The sequence below is a fragment of the Sceloporus undulatus genome, chromosome 9, assembly GCF_019175285.1.
Source record: "Sceloporus undulatus isolate JIND9_A2432 ecotype Alabama chromosome 9, SceUnd_v1.1, whole genome shotgun sequence".
In the NCBI taxonomy this organism is placed as follows: Eukaryota; Metazoa; Chordata; class Lepidosauria; order Squamata; family Phrynosomatidae; genus Sceloporus; species Sceloporus undulatus.
The window spans coordinates 20,861,209-20,877,455 of record NC_056530.1 but is presented as its reverse complement, the minus strand read 5'-3'; the positions used below and the strand labels follow the sequence as shown (position 1 = coordinate 20,877,455).

At 47.8% G+C, this 16,247-nt stretch overlaps 1 protein-coding gene across 1 annotated transcript in view; it reads right to left on the bottom strand.

Annotated features, from left to right (window-relative positions):
• Positions 1–947: 947 nt before the first annotated feature.
• Positions 948–16,247, bottom strand: part of SIPA1L3 (signal induced proliferation associated 1 like 3) — a 75,675-nt gene continuing 60,375 nt past the window's right edge. Inside the window, 11 exon segments of the mRNA XM_042439491.1 lie at positions 948–1,240; positions 2,788–2,869; positions 3,672–3,804; positions 7,060–7,203; positions 7,453–7,660; positions 8,384–8,546; positions 11,194–11,427; positions 12,217–12,284; positions 12,286–12,588; positions 12,879–12,988; positions 14,467–14,612. Coding sequence (XP_042295425.1) covers positions 1,091–1,240; positions 2,788–2,869; positions 3,672–3,804; positions 7,060–7,203; positions 7,453–7,660; positions 8,384–8,546; positions 11,194–11,427; positions 12,217–12,284; positions 12,286–12,588; positions 12,879–12,988; positions 14,467–14,612 — 1,741 coding nt within the window. The 3' untranslated portion in view covers positions 948–1,090.

The window sequence follows — 16,247 nt, the reverse complement described above, 5'->3', positions numbered from 1 at the left end:
GCATGAAGAGGGCTCTCAGGCACCAAGCAGAAAGGGTGAAAGCTGCCTGTCCCATTCTCCAACCTGGTCAGCATGGCATTGCCAGCTTCCCCAGAAGCAGCAAGAGGTGTTGAAGGCCAGTGAACAAAGCAGGCAGACTTGTGAGGCAAAAGTGTAGGGAGAACAACTACCATGAGGCAGAAGCCAGCACAGCCTGTGGCCATCATCTGCTGGGGCCAACCCCAATGGGGCCAATGCATTCCGCTCAGTCCAGGTTGGTCAAGGAGGGCACACATCTCTCCTCTCCAGTTCCAAGCCTGGGTTTTGCATCTCTGCTGCAGCAGGGGACAAATCCGGTGTGCTGAACTGAGGTGCATGCACAGAAATCTCATTGGGGGAAAAAAAATTACAAACAGTACCATTTATACAAATATAGTGTTTTATAAAGAACATATACATTTAAACTTTATTTTATTTTAAAATTTCCTGAGCCATTCCCAACCTTGCATTCTCTAGAAAATAATTTAGTTGTGAGAAAGTGCTCTGATAGACTCTCGGCTTTACACCCGACATAGATCCAGTCTGCTGGAACACCAAGGCGCCCCCTGGTGGTCACTTGCAAGGATAAGCATGGCCCAACAGGAATGGCCTGGTCCACAGCGCTGCTTCTGGCAGTGCCACCTGAGTGTCATCATGATGCCAGCTTGCAGCTCTCCAGGCAACCTGGGTGTCCCGCTGCTGGAGTGCCATCGTCACTCTACAGGCATCGTTGGCAAGGTGTGCTTGACTCTGAACACTAGTTTTGCTCCCCACCCCTCCACCCCAATATCCACTCTACTCACAAGAGTGGCATAATGCTTGAGGTCATGGTCCATGCAGGAGGGAGCAGGAAGGGAGCTGGTTAAGGGGAGGTGAGGGGTGGGAGAGGATAGAAGATGCTCGAGGCCACGCTCTGTATGGGAAGGAAAGCCTTTCTCCAGGAGAGAAAGTGGTGCGTTTGCTCCAGGGAAGAGTCCACACCCAGCTGCCACCACAGTCCTTTCCTAAACCAGCTGCAACAGCCCACCCCTCCCCACCCTGTGTGCCCTGGGGAGGGGGAGCAGGGGCGTGCTCACAGCTCCTTCTTCTCCACGGCGTTGGAGAAGATCTCAGCAAACTTGCGTAGCTGCTCATTGGCCGTCTGCGACTCCTCCTGCAGGCGCTGGTTGTTTTGCCGGAGGTTGGCCACTTCTGCCTGGAGCACCACTTTGTCCTGCTTTTCCTGTAGTTGGGAAGGAGGGAAGGAATACAGAAGTTTATTGGTAGATATTTGAAGGAGGCAGTGGAAAGCCAGCTGCCCTTCAGAGAGCAGAAAATCAGGGCCACCAATAGGAAACCTCAGGTTGGGAAATGAAATTTGGTCTGACCACAGCCTCAGATGAGAAAGGGACCCAGTACTTCTGGCTCATTCCCCCCATTTTCCAGCTCCAAGGGTTCTTCTGCCCTTTATCCTATACCTATACAAAACTAGATTAGGCAGTTTTCAGTGAGGTGAACATCCCAGAAGGGTAGCTTATTCCAACATTGAATTACAGTGGGCCCTTGGTATCAGCTGGGATTTTGTTCCAGAACCTTCTGTGTATACCAAAATCCATGGATGTACAATTCCCATTATATATAGTGCATAATAAAATGGTGCCCTTTATATAAAATAGCAAAATAAAGGTTTGCTTTTCAAAATTTATATAGTTTTGCAATATTTTCAAGCTGTGGATAGTTGAATCCACAGATATGGAGAGCAGAGCCCTGGTGGCGCAGTTGTTAAATGCCTGTACTGCAGCCACTCACTCAAAAGCATAAGGCTGCAAGTTCAATACTAGCCAGGGCTCAAGTTTGACTCAGGCTTGCATCCTTCTGAGATCGCTTGTTGGGGGCAATTAGCTTACAGTTGTAAACTGCTTAGAGACTGCTTAGTACAGTATGAAGTGGTATATAAATGAAGCTGCTATTGAGTTGGAAAGGACTTACTCCAAGCTCTTGCTCCATGATCTAAAGGGCCGCATCTTCACATATGAGCCTCCCTGAGCTTAAGATCCTCAGGGGAGACACCCGTCTCTATTCCAGTGTTTTTATTAGCACATTAAGTGGGAAAACAGGAGAGGGCCTTCTCTGTGATTGCTCTCATACTTTGGAACCCCTTCCCTAGACAAGTTAGGATGGTTTCTTCCTTGCTGTATTTTCAGCAGCAGGTTAAGACTTTTCTATCTCAGAAAGTGATTGATAACAGAAGGGTTTTTATGGTGATATAGTTTTCAATCTGTTTTGTATTGTAATTTTGTGCCTCTTGGGAGAAAGGCAGGGTATAAATAAAATGAGGGAAGGAAGGAAGGTGGATGGATGGGGAGTGCAACTATCGTATCCATGGACAGATGGCTGGGGACCTTCTGCTTAAACACCTCCAATAAAGATGAACACACCTGCTCCTGAGACAGGCCATTCCCCTGCTGAGCAGTTCTCACCATCAGGAACTTTCTCCTAATATTCAGCTGAGATCTTTTCTCCTGTCATTTCCACCTTGTTAGTTCTAATCCTGCCCTCTAGAGCAACAAAAGACAAGTCTGCTTTGTCTTTTGTATGGCAGCCCCTCAGGAGTCTACTATCTCTCCCCCCCAGAATTCTTCCTTCCTCATGGCTGAATGTACTTAGCTTTTTCACCCCTTTGCTGCCCTGACAGAAGTTACATATGCTAAATTTTTCTCCCCTTCCTTCCCCTTGATCAGGTGAATCCACTGGGCAAAGGCAATCGAAGTCCCAGCTGTGGCCTTTTACCTTTTGCAAGTCGGTGTGGAGCTGTTTCAGCATGGCCTCCAGCTGATAGACTTTGCCAGTCAGATCTACTGATGGTTCCTCACTGTAGAGAAAGGGAGGGAGGAAAGACCAGAAACTACTTTTACCACTCTTGAGTCTAGGAAGACTGTTTGACTAGAAGAAGGGAGTCTTTCGGTGGCAAAGAGCTAAGCGTAGCAGCCCGATATGCTATGCTTATTGGTACTGACATATGGCTTGCTCTGAAGGAAGAGCCACATGCCCCAGGAGGCTCCTAATGCTTTAATGGGGAAGCCAACCACAGCTCTTTGTCCACTGAACATACTGAAGCCTTCAGCAACTCCTTACATAAAACTGAAAGAAGCTTCTGACTGAAAGAAGCTTCAGACAGAGGAAGAAACAGCAAAACCTTTCAAACACAGGAGATCTATGTTCTAGATGAAAACTGGAGAAATGTCCTGTAAAACAAGAACCCGGCTTTGTTATCCCACCTCCCCAGCCTTGTCTCACTACTATAAAACATCCAGAAACAGACCTGTGAACAGCAGGCACAGGAGTGCTGGGGTACAAGCACAAAGGGTATCCTCTCCTTGACACTTTGCACACCTACTCCACAAACTTCAGCTAACATGGAGTCAGACATAGCTACTGTTATGTTTCTGTCCCAGGGCTTGACAGCTTCCTGGCATGGGAGGGGTTTGGGCTGAGTATGATAGCAAGAGAATAGCCCTCTATGTCCCATCCAAAAAGGGACTTAGTTTTAAGTCACTGAAAAGATGCCGGCCACTAATTGTAAAAAGCCGTATATAAAATGGCAGCTTGTCTTCCTACAAGGTGTCCAAAAGCTGCCACAGTTCTCTAGAGGAACCCCAGATAGCCTTCCTTACCTCATGGTGGGTGTCGTGCGTGGTGTTGGCTGCCTCTCCAGGCTCAGGTGCCCAAGGATGGGGCTGTGGGCGGATGGCACGTCAGGGCTCAACACAGCATCATTGAGGGAGAAGAGGGAAACAGCTCTTTGCACTGGAGAGAAGAGGAGGCAAGAGGACTGTGTTTGCAGTGGCAGATTCATTCCCCTAAAGAGCCACAGAGCCGTTCCCACCCCCAATTGGTCTTTCTTTCTCTCTCTTTCTCCCTCCCTCTCATCCCAACCGGCACAGCTGGCAAAACAGCCAGGACAGTGAGTCACTTCTGGCTCCTCCCAAATGCCCCGGCCAGCTGAGCAGTGAGTCACAATCTCTGTATAGTTGAGGGTGGGGCTGCCCTTGCCACTGCGAGGGCAGCCACTGGGCCTGGCAGACTAGGAAAGGATGCACCACATGGAGAAATGCCAGTGCTCCAGAAGGAGGTAATCTACTTATAAGCTAGGGTAAGAAGACAGCAAAAGAATTAAGGGGGGAAAAAAACACTCCAGGAAATCTGGCGACTGGCACTCCCAGGGGCATTCTAGATTGCAGGTCAGCCCCCATTCCTGACTCCCCTCCCCATTGCAATAGCTAAGGCAAGAAAATCATTCATGGAAATGAAAAGAAAATTGGCAGAGGCACTAGTGCAAAATGACAATCCAAACAGAGACTGAAAAGTCACAGTGTGGGCAGGGCCCAGCTGGCACCACAGTAGAACTATGGTTTCAAACATGTGGAACATGCCAAATCTGGCAAGGGTTGGAAAGGAGGAACACTGAATCTTTTTTCTTTTCTTTTCTTATCTTTCTATTTATTTTTCCGGGTCAGGGTGAACTCAAGTCTCACTGCTGCAGTGTTGTCCACAACAGAGCTACTACTAGAACCATTAGTATGTGACAATTCTGTCTCTTATCTCCTGCCCCACACCTTCCCTTTCATCAAGCCCCTTCTCTTCTGCAGTACCTTGCCTGATCCCTCACTTTTGTCCTCTTCCTGTAGCTGTCACCTGGCTGTTTCTACTCTATCCCTATGATGAACTGACCACATGATTTCCCTTCCCTCCCCAAATCAAATCAGATCAAATCAAAGGAAGCTTTGAAATATTTCTCTTTCTGTCATACACATGTCCACATAGTGAACTTCAAAACACACAATAGAAATAGAAGTGAAAGCCTGACTATAAGAATGCAAATGGTGAAGAAGTACAAACTTGCAGCCGAAGGAGAAATGTTGAAACTTCTCGCCAGAAACTCTAATGGTAAATATTGATAGGTTTCTTTGTAGGAGTGTGTGTCAATGCTGGAAGGATCCAAAGAGTTATTCAAAGGAAAGCATCAAAGCAGGAAGTTCTGAGAAGACTCCCTGAGCCATGCTCAATCCTCATAATTCCTGATCAGCCTTAGCTCCACTATGGCCTCAGCCTGCCTTGTATACTGTACAGCCTGCCAGACCAGTTCAATTTCTCTGTCTTGCTCAGTACCCAGGATGCCAAGCAACAGCAGCCCTCACTAGATCTGGGATTTTAGGACTCTGGAAATTCAATCTGGCTTGACCCACTGCTCTGTCTAACCAACCCCATTCTGCCACAGTCCACAGCGATGAAGGCCAACACCTCTAGACCTTGGAACCAGTTCCCAGCACCCTCTTTGCTTCTACTTTCTATGTAGGAAGTGAGCCAAACGCAAAATTATTATTATGAAGACCCACAAGGGGCTAGGCTTTGCTGCCTTCTGTGTTTTAAGGGGATGGCAAACAATGAGATAGAAGGGTCCTGAAGAACAAGAGAAGGGACAGGTACCACTCACAGCCACTGAGGCTGGGGGACTGTCTCACAACCCACCAACATACCTCCCTGGTTTGTCAAAGTGAGGAGTATCTCCTCTCCTTTTCCAAAAGGCTCATGAGCGAGCCCTGGGTAGTTGCCATGGTACCCAAAACAGGATGGAATCCCATAAGACTTTGCCTACCTTCCTGTTGGAGTCCCAGGTGTATGGGCAGGTGGGTAGATCGGACGACCTGGGTGGACTGAGTGCACGATGGAGTACCCGTTCTCTTGCTTTTCGAGCACCCAAGTGCCAGCCTCCTCCTGCTTACTAGCCAGGGAGCGTTTGCACGGGGAAGGCGGGGCAAGTCTGACGCAGATGGCAGGCCTGAACAGATGCCCGAGACTGCCTGACTGCCTGCCAGGAAGGCGGTTAATCCGCACCAAGGGAGATCCCTGCCGGGAGCCAGCCTTGCCCTGACATGCGTTCACCTCACTCCCTGCCTGCCTGCCCTACTTTAAGCAGCAGCAGAAGCAGTCAGAGGCCTCTCCCAGGAGGAGAGCAATGAGATGCATAGTGCGCCTCAGTTCGAGGAGGCAAGCTGGGGAGAGGCAGAGAAAAGCAAGACTGGTTCAAGCTGGGAAAAACCAGGTCACAGTGGCTGCCTCAGGCAGAAAATTACATTTAAGACCACTAGCTTGCTGGGCAAAGAGGGGAAAGGCTTGCTCTACAATGCTTCTGGCTTCAGAGGAAATGGAGCATAGACATTTGTGTCCCATTTTAACCTGCCTTATGAGGGAGATAGAATCAGAGGGTGCTTCATTTGGGATCTCATGTGCAGTGGACAATACACAGCCATGGAAAAGGCACGATGGGACCACACCAGGAGACTCTCAGAAACAGATAAGATTTGACAGGCTGACCCAGCTAAGCTTAGCTAATCTCGTCCTTTCCCCCTCTGGGCCCAGGAGAAAGGTGGGAGAATGGGAGAATCTTCTGAGAAAGATGAACCTTGGAAGAGAAAGGAAGCTTCTCTGCCACAAGGCTCAATTTTAAAAAAAGTGCACCCCCCATAATTATTCCACTGCAACGGGAGAAGTCTGAATTTATGGACTGAATGGATTATGAAGAATACAGATATTCAGAATCACAGAATTGTAGAGATCAGTCCAACCCTCTGCCTTGATGTGAATCCATAACTAAAGCATCCCTGAGAGGGCGGCATCCAATGTCTTTAAAAACTGGCTTTTCTTCATCCTGATTCTACAAATATGGAAACATGCACACGGTGCCTCTTTACACGCATCTGCAAAAATCTCTTTATTACCATCATTACCAAGTAGAAGCTTGCCTGGTTAGAAGTGACACCCATGATGCTTCAGTTAAGACAACCCTTCCTGCTTACACAACAAGATAGCTTTGCTAGACATTCCAATAGCTGGCTTTGGAATGGACCAACCATTGGGGATTGGGGGGAGGGGGGTTTCTGAGAATGAAATTCCTTTTCAACAACAACAACAAGCCTAGTGGTTAGGTCCAAACAGAGAGAAGACAACCAACAGCCTGCATGTCCCTCCAGCCCTGTCAAACTCCAGCTTTACCTTCCCTACCTTCGTAGGCCTTTGCAGCGCTAACCAAGCTTGACCACTCCAAGCCAGTGGCTGTGTCCGGCAGTGGCATCAGGCCAGGATCAATGCGCCGCAAAGATTTGTCCCGCACATCGTTCAGGGAGAGCTCAGAGGCTGAGATGGTGGCTACAGAGGAAGGAAATACCACATATCTTGTGAGAAAGCTTGTATGGCCAGAGGGCAGAGTGAGTGGGTAACCTCTCTTCATGTGGTTTAGAACCAGGGAAGGAGCATGAAGGCTGCTTCTCCTCATCCCCACTGCTGGTTTTGCTCAGAGAGCAAAAGCAAGCTGAGCTTCCAACTGCCCCAGCATGAAGCACATAAAGCAACATGAACTCACTGTTCTCTCCATCCTTCCCCTGCCCAAGAACTCACACTTCTTCTCAGAGAGGTTTCCATTGCTGGGAGATTGCTGCTGTTGCTGCTTCCGCATGGGGAGGGTGCTGGAGGGATAGGTGCTGGTGAAGAGGACATCACTGGGGAGGGGTTGCTCAAAGCAGTAGGCGTTGGCATAGGTAGCATCACGCCGGCCGCTGCATAAGCTCTCATCTGAGAGGGTCCGCTGGAGTGTCTTCTGCGGGGACTGGGGGGGGGGGGAAGACACGAGAGCATCAGAACGGGCCTCAGTAGGTCTGGACCAAAGCTCTGCTGAGCCTGGACCTCTCTCATATTCTTAAGTGGTGGGCAGAAGATAGGTAGGAATACTTTTTTTTGGTTCGCAAAATGAATCTCATAGAAAAGGCCTGAAATGAGATAAAAATCTCGAGGGTGTTGATCACTTTCTTGATAGGATTTCTTGATGTGCCAAGACAATCTTTCTTGCTGACAACCAGCATACTTGTGAGTATTCTTCAAATCCCCGCTCCAAAGATGCTTTGGAAGCCTGCCTTGATGTCCTGGGGGAGAAGAGCAGTGCACAAGCCACACGGCTCCATTTAGAAGAGCAAGGGGGAAAGGCATCCAGCTGCGTTAGCCTCAACAGGATAAAACTGAGACAAAGAGAAATACGGGAAAGAAAAACTGACCCGGCAAGAAGAGGAAATTAACAAGACAAAGGCCTAAAATTTCACGAGACACTGGGGCTCTGTTGCCAAGGGCCCACACAACCCCAAGGCTTCAAAGTCAAGCCCTACTCTGTCTCTGTATTTGTACAATTAACCCCCCCCCCCATTACTCCAAGATTGAGCAGAGCACTGATGACTTTAGCAACATGTTGATGGGCAGCTGTCCAAGAACCAAACAGGAGAAAAGGATCAGGACAAGAAATGCAGCTCATCCCTTTCTGTGTCCCTCTGCCCCAGCTCACCAAATCTCTCTCCTGCTCAGCAGTAGTGCTGTCCATGATGATCAGCTTCTTTAAATCATCCTCAATGGTAGATTTGTAGGTCTTGCGTGGGGAGCGGAGGTCACGTAGGGAGGCTCGCAATCGGGGCTGCCCAAAGACATTCTTAGTGCTCAGGTCCACTTGCCTGGGGAAGAGATGAAAAATAATGAGTTACCTTCCTCCTCCAAATGCTTTATGTCTTCAGTGGCTCTGGCCTCTGCAAGAGCCTGACTCAGGGCTAAACAACTTGCGCAGTGCTGGATAATAACTTTTCATTTTGGGGAATACTTGGAAGGCTGCATGTCCAGCAGGCATGGCACACAGGGAAGGGATGGAACATAGCAAAATACTTAAATTTGCGGATCTCAACCTTTTGCCCTGCTGATAAGAATAGGGTAAGAAGAACGAGCTGGAAAAAGGGTGGGCCACAGCATTAGAAGAAACCCAGCTGATCAGTTTTCCAAATCCTGAACAGGTTTGGGATGGGGCTGTGTCTCCAACATGAGATGCAGAATATGAGACTGCTGGAATTCCTAAAATCTTTAGGGGAGGCACTTCTCTCAATCCCACTACATTCACAAACGCTTAGGGAAACCTTTTCTAAAGCTAGACTGTAGAAGGCCCTTCCTAGTGACTCTGGGCAGGCAGCTTCCTTGCTGACTTTCATCATCAGATGAAAACCTTATTGTTCTAGCAGGCAGTTACAAACTGATTGTTTTATATAATGAGTTTTCTGATTTAATGCTGCAATGTTTTAAAATTCATGTTTTATATGGTTTCAATTCTATAGACACTTTAATATTATTTTAATCACAACTTTTGGTATGCTTTTAGCTATATGTAGTTTTGCTTGTATTTCTTTTGATTGCCACTCTTGGGAAAAAAGGTGGGATATAAATACAGTGATTGATTGATTGACTGATTGACTGTGCAAGCAGCCTTGAGTCATCTAGAACCCATTCACACTACAGAAATTTAGTGTAATTCCACTTTAACTGCTGTGGTTCCGAAATTGTAGCTTCAGGTGAGGCATTTAAAATTCTCAAACAGATCACTCTTGAACCTTACCAAATTACAAAGCAGGATTCCACAGGATGGAGTCATGGCAAGTTAGAGTAATAGCATTGTAACTGTATAGTGCGAATGGACTGCCTAGCCCCACACTTGATATGCAAGCATAGAAAGAAATGGGATGAAGCCAACCGTTGAGGCTGCTTCCTTGCCATCTGATAAGACATGAAGGGGTGGGGTATGGGTGGTTGAGAATTTCTACACTCCTCGGAGTCTGCCTTCCACATTTCATTCCTCACAAGCAAGCCCCATGTTTGCCCTTTCCACGCTGAGTCAGCCGCCCTTTTCATCCCACACCTCCCACCAACACCACCTTTCCTTCTAGATTCACACAGCCTTTGCTATGAGTGGTAAATGCCACCTTCCTGCTGAAAGTCTGTTTTGCATGTTCCCCCACTTCCATGGAGGGAAGTGGAGGAACATGGGCTGAACAGCAGCCAGAGTTAGGCAAGAATTAGACTGAGAAGCCACTTTCAATAGTCGAGTCACACAAGGTATTTTAAGTACCTATCTCAAGAAGAGTGTCAACTTGGCCACTATACACCTCTGAACAAAGGACAAGAGTCCAGGGCAACAGGTAAGACACTTGAAAAGGGCTGAGCCTACAGTACAAAGGGCCTTACAAGAACTGCCCAGGAGCTCCTCTGTCTCTTTATAGTATTTTATATTCTGCCTCTTTCCCAGTAATGTGCCGCAAGGTAGGTAACGACACAGACTAAAACAACACATATTAAAAACTATACAAAAGTGTCAATAAAAGTAAAAATTTAAGAGTCATTTGAAAAACAATTAATTTATAAAGTTAAATAACTGAACATCAAAAACATTAAAATCCATTAAAGAAGCTGTATGTTGCTGTTGTGTGCCTTCAAGTCATTTACAATTATGGCAGCCTTATCACAGGATTTTCTTGGCCAGATTTGTCTTTACCTTCCTCTGAGGCTAAGAAAGTATGACTTACTCAAGGCCAAGGGGGGGGGGGGATTCAAACCAGAGTCTCCAGGGTCATAATCCAGCACTCAAACCACTACATTATACAAACTGAACAACAGCACTCCCCAGCATTAAAAAAAACCATCCCAGTCGTTTTCTAAAAGCCAGAGGGCTTAAACATTTTTAACTTGCTGAAGCTTCCCTGAGAGTATGGACAGGGTCATCTTGTTCTCTCTAGGGAGGGAGTTCCAAAGTTTGGGAGCAGCCACCAAGAAGTCCCTCTCTCTTGTTCCCACCAAATGAGCCTCAGAAGATGGTGAGACAGCAAGAAGGGCCTCTCCAGAAGATCTTACAGTTCCAATGGATTCAACAAAGGGAGATACGGTCCTTCAAATAGCCTGGTTCCAAGCCATATAGAGCTCTGAGTCCCCATTCAGGAGAAAAGTGGCAAAGTGGCATATAGATCAATGCATATAAACAGACAACTAAATAATTAGGAGTGGGGTGGGGAGATGCTCTCTATACATGGTCAGAGGGACCTGCAATTTCTATAGACTTGAGCGACCTGAGTTCTGTTTCAAAATTCCACCAAAGTGTTTGCCAGGGAACTAACTCGCGACGGAAAGGGGTTGAACAAGTGCATATGTGCACATTCTTCAGCCTCTGCGGGAAGCCAGCATAAAAGCAGTAAAAACAGCCAATGGTATGAAAACTCAGCAAAGGGGACAGAAATTTCAGAGTCAATTCTCTAAACAACCTAGCCCAGCCCTGTTCTGCACAATACTCACTTCTTTGGGTCTGTGAAGGTGACAGGTCTAGTGGGGACATCTTCATTGTTCTTTTTCCACCTGGCTGGCAGGTGCTTGCTCCTGCTGTTCTGCTTGGAGAAAAAGGACTTGGGCACAGAGGCAGAGAGCTGGAAGGAGCTGGATTGTGGCATGTGTGGGGCCCGAGATGTCTCTCCCGTGGGTGTTTTGTATACATGGGCAGGGTAAGTTGCCCTGGAGCTGCTGTTGTTGTGGCTAAAAAAAAAAAAAGAGAGGAAACATGAAAACCTCAATCTGGGTGAAGCTGTCCAAAGGATGACTGGTCAAACCCATCCTGGGAAAATTGGATGTGGGCAGAAGCACAAAGGTAAAGTAAGGGCAACACGTAGGGATCCGGGAGCAGAACAGATCTTATTCCTTTTAGTTACTCCTACCACAGCGCTGAACCAAACTGTATTTATTCCATGGCATGAAAACACCAGGGTGCAATGGACCACTGTCTCCAAGTTTGAGCAGCTTGAAGGAAGCTGCCATCAGGGACACACAGAAGGCTGATCCTTTGGGTGCCTGCTTGCCCATTCAACTCCTGGGGGGGTGGGGTAGGTTTGCTGCAATCTGCCTGTCAATGAGGGAAGGTTGATATGCTGTCAGGTTTCAAATGTTTAAAAGAATCTTGGTGGGGAAAGGAAAGGCACACTTCCACCAGGAACATTATGCAGGAGAGGGTGTAGAGTTTCAACCCCAGGGGGGTTAGACAGGTGCCTCCACAGGGTGGCTTCAGGGACAGAGTATCCTCCAGCAGGGTAGCAGCTCTGGCTCAGAGTTCCCCATTCCTTCTGATGCTACCTTTCTAAGTCAGACCCCTGGATAGAATGTGGATGTCTTATGGCAATTCCATAGCCCCTCCCTAATCTAAATGAATGAGTCCAAAGGAGGCAGAAACAAGCAGATCCTGAGGCCACAACTATGTGTTTGCCTAATGGGATCCACAGCCCCCACCAGAGAGATTTCCAACATGGCCACTGTAATAGAGTTGCCACCCACCTAGACTGCTTGAGGTGGTCATTAATGCTGCCGCTGCCACCGCCTCCTCTGGCAGGCACACTGGCCCCCCATCCCAAAGGCCTTCGGTCGGTAGCTCCAGCTCTGCCCACTGGGAGGTTCTTTCCTCTTGCCGCTGGGCTCATGGTGAGTGGAGCCAAAGGGAGGTGAGGACTTGGGCAGTTTATCTCTCTGGGAGGACTTAGCACTGGTAGCATCGATGCCACTGTCGCTGGAGCCCCCTTTGGCCAGGGGGTCTGGATCGGCCTCAACAGGATCAGGCGTGTCAAACCAGCGCTCGTCACTGTGGCTGCTGGAGGCATTGCTGGAAAGGGTGTTGCTGCTGGAGTGGCTGCTTGAATACTGCCCCTCGCCCTGCAAGAAGTAAAGGTAGGGAGAAGAAAAGCAGTTGACTGTAGCTTCAGGAAGCTCTCATAGGGGAAGGAGGGAAGGGAGTGAAGGTTGGGTGTTAAAAGAACAGAAGCGGGCAACCGTGTGAGACAAGTCTCCCTTCAAAAGTTTGGGTGAGGCTTTGGCAGGACTGCCAGACAGCTTCGGGGGATGAAGAAGTGGGATTCGAGGGCCACATGAAACCCACGGTTCACACTTTCCCCACCCCAACCCTGCCATGGCAAGCTTTGTGGCCCCCAAGAGGCCAAACTCACCTTGGAGTGCCGGTTGGGAGAATCCTTGCCTGCCAGCTCATGTCGGCTTGCCCGCTTGCTTCCAGAAGCTGCAGAGATCCTGGGCTGCACTGGCACATGCCAAAGAGGTTCTGCAAACGACCAAGAGGAGCAGGGAGATCATTTTGGAATGGCCTCCTCTTAATGAGGCTGTCTATGATCAACCCAGACCCAACACAATCCTTGTTCTTTCTGTTTTGGAATCCTGAAGGGGTATGTGGAGCATCATTTTGCCTGCTAAAAATCTGCTTTTCCACTCAAAGGTCTTGTATAGTACAAAGTCTATTAAAGCAGTAATGTTCTTCCCACACAAAGCATGGGTCCTGGACTGCCATCTTTTTGCCTTGAGAGCCATCCCACCTGATCACAAATATTATTGCATCCAAAGAAGTGGGTGAGAAGCTCGTGAGAAAATACAAACACTTAGTCATAAAAATGCTGTCGTCGCTTATCACTTCCTTCCTCTTTTTTATATTCTCTCCTATGGGATCCTTTAGTTTGGTGAGGTACTCAGAATTCTCTACCCGAGAGCTCTAATGGGGAACACATTAGATAATCAAACGTAATTAAACTACAAATCCCAGGATACCAGAGGATAGTAGTAAATGGTATCAAAGTGGTATCACTGTGTTGTGTGGATATACTCCAGGTTTAACAAGTGAGAATGCACTGCCCTAAGTACTGTACTTGGCAGCTGAACTGCTTGCCTGGGATACAACTGGGAACAAAGCCTTCTGGTATTCATCAGCAAGTTATAAAAACACCCAATCACTCTGAGCATACCCACTCTCATCCAGTTTTTCAGAAGCTAAATATGGTCTGAGCTGGTTAGTACTCAGATGTGAGACCATCAGCAGTCTGTTGATAGAGCTAGAAAAAAAATCCCAGTTGAAACTCTGGAAAACTACTGCATTTTGGGCTAGATCAGGGTGGGTATGGTGTGGCCCACATGCTGCATGTAGCCCCTGAACCCACTTTCCCCCAACGTTCCCCAAATCCCACAATCTCCTAATTCATTTATTTAAAAAAATTCAATATGATTTTTGAGCACTAAAGCCTCTCAAATGTGCGAAGACATGCAAAAATAACAGCACCCTTCCACAAGTGTCACAGGACCCTGTACTAACCCAAATTTCTACCTTTTCCTCCACAGTCTCTCCCAAAATGGCAACAGGAAATGATACAACATTACTACCTGTCACCATTTTGAAACGAATGAGAGAGGGAAACAGAAGAATGTGGACCTGAAGAGGTGGAGGAATCTGGGAGGGAAATTGGTTGCTGGCTCTCATAAGCCCATCTGTGGCCTAGATGAACCAAGGCTCTGACCTAGTATAAAGCAGCCTGTGTGAGTGAGCAAACAGAGAAACAAATATGTGTGTATTCCCACTCTCAGATTGCTGCCTTAATACACCAAAGAACCAGAAGCCCAAATCAACCCAAACCCCCCCCACCACCCTGCTGACTCTGAAAACCTTGACAGTGAGTACAAAATGCAGCTGTGGATGGCATGGCCCAGCTCAGGCTTACAGGCTTGCCCTGACCTCCCTCCAGAGTTCTTCCTCCTTACCAGGCTTGGGCTTCTCCATGGTGCTCTCCTGGCTGGCTAGTCCTCCAGATGAAGAGGAGTCCCCTCCGTTGGAGGTCACCTCGTGAGCATAGAGTGAATCAAATGGCACCAACGACCGCTGGGGTCCTGCATACCTGTGAACGGAGCTGAGAGCGAGAGTGCGACAGCTCAAGATGGCAAGCAGATACAGCTGGGAAGACAACACCCAGTCTCCCTCGTTCATTAGCAGGTTTTAAAAATACCAAACGTGGGGGGAGGAGATGAGCACAAAGAGTGGAATGCACATGCCCAGCTTTGCCTCTGTGGCTGGGGCAACGGATGCAGGTGCAGAGAAGACAGGGACTGAGAGTGAAAAAAAGTGGCCCAAGGGATGCAGCAGTTCAGGCTCTTCTGCTAGCCGTTTTCCTCTTGCTCCTCCCTGTCTCATAAGGGCTGGAACACCAGCATGGTCAGGAGACAGCTTCATAGCTGAGAGCCCTCAGAAGCTGTTCAAAGCTACAGCTTTGGCTCTGGGGCCAAGGCAGACGGCTGTCACCTTCCACCAACTAATGTGTGTAAAATGAAACGGCAACCCCAGCAGCAAGGTGGGAGGGGGGTCCCTTTGTCTGAAAAAAGCCTCACCAGGGTCACCCTGCTGGAGCTCCTGTCATGAAGGTTATGGAATATTCTACACACCATCACAGAGGTGTTGAAAGGTGAGATGATAAGAACGGGCTGACTGGTCTTGGGCAAAAGATACATGGCATATGATAAAGTGCTTGGCATTCTCTGTTCCTCCCTCCTTGACCTCCAGGATTATGCTCATCTTCTCTCAGTCCAATCTCTGGGGGTCTGAGTGGAACTGAGTATGAAAAGTGCTCCAGTCTCACTGGCATCTAATGACAGTAAGGTCTGAATGGGTGAACCAGTGCTTGCCCAATGGGGAAGGAGTAGAGACACTCTTTAAGGAACTCTTCTTGGGCCTTGCAGGAGTCCAGAAACCCCACAAGTCACCTTTTCAGCCTAATTCACTTGGTATCTCACTTGATTTATCATCTACCCTACCATGGCTAGTTCTCTTCTGAGAATGGAAGCAGAAAAGGTGGAGCTGTGTGCTCTATCTGCAATGGACTATTTCCATCCCTACTCTGTATTGAGGAAGTATTATTCCCATACTGCTGACCCCCTGGAAGCTGTAGGGTTGTGTTCTGTATAGTCCATTTTTGATGCAGCACACTGGACAGAAATTTAATTTGTGTATCACCCATCACAAAGGCAAGGAACAAACTAGAAAGCAGCTCCCCCAACCGCTACCCCTTTTGCCCTGCTCATCATGACATTACAATATGCCAGTCTCTCTCTCCATTCCATCCAACACCTGCAATCTAGATTGGCACACATGCTGCAACTAGTAAAAAAAAAACCAACCAAAAATCAGGTTCAGTCCCGAGAGATGGCAGCTTCAGAAAAGGAGGTCAAGCAAAAACTAGACAAGATCCTAAAGAGTAAAGAGTTAAGATAGTCCAAGCCACTGAATCCCCATTACTATGATGGATGTGAAAGCTGGGCAGTTAATAAAGCATATAGGAAGAATATCCATTCATTTGAGATGTGGTGCTGGAGAAGAGTGCTGGGGATACCAAGGACAGCCAAAAAGACACACAAATGGCTCCTAGAATAAATCAAGTCTGAATTCTTCTTGGAAGCCAAGATGACTAAACTGAGGCTGTCGTATGCTAGCCATATCACAAGAAGGCACAACTCACTAGAAAAGACAATAATGCCAGGGAAGGTAGAGAGCA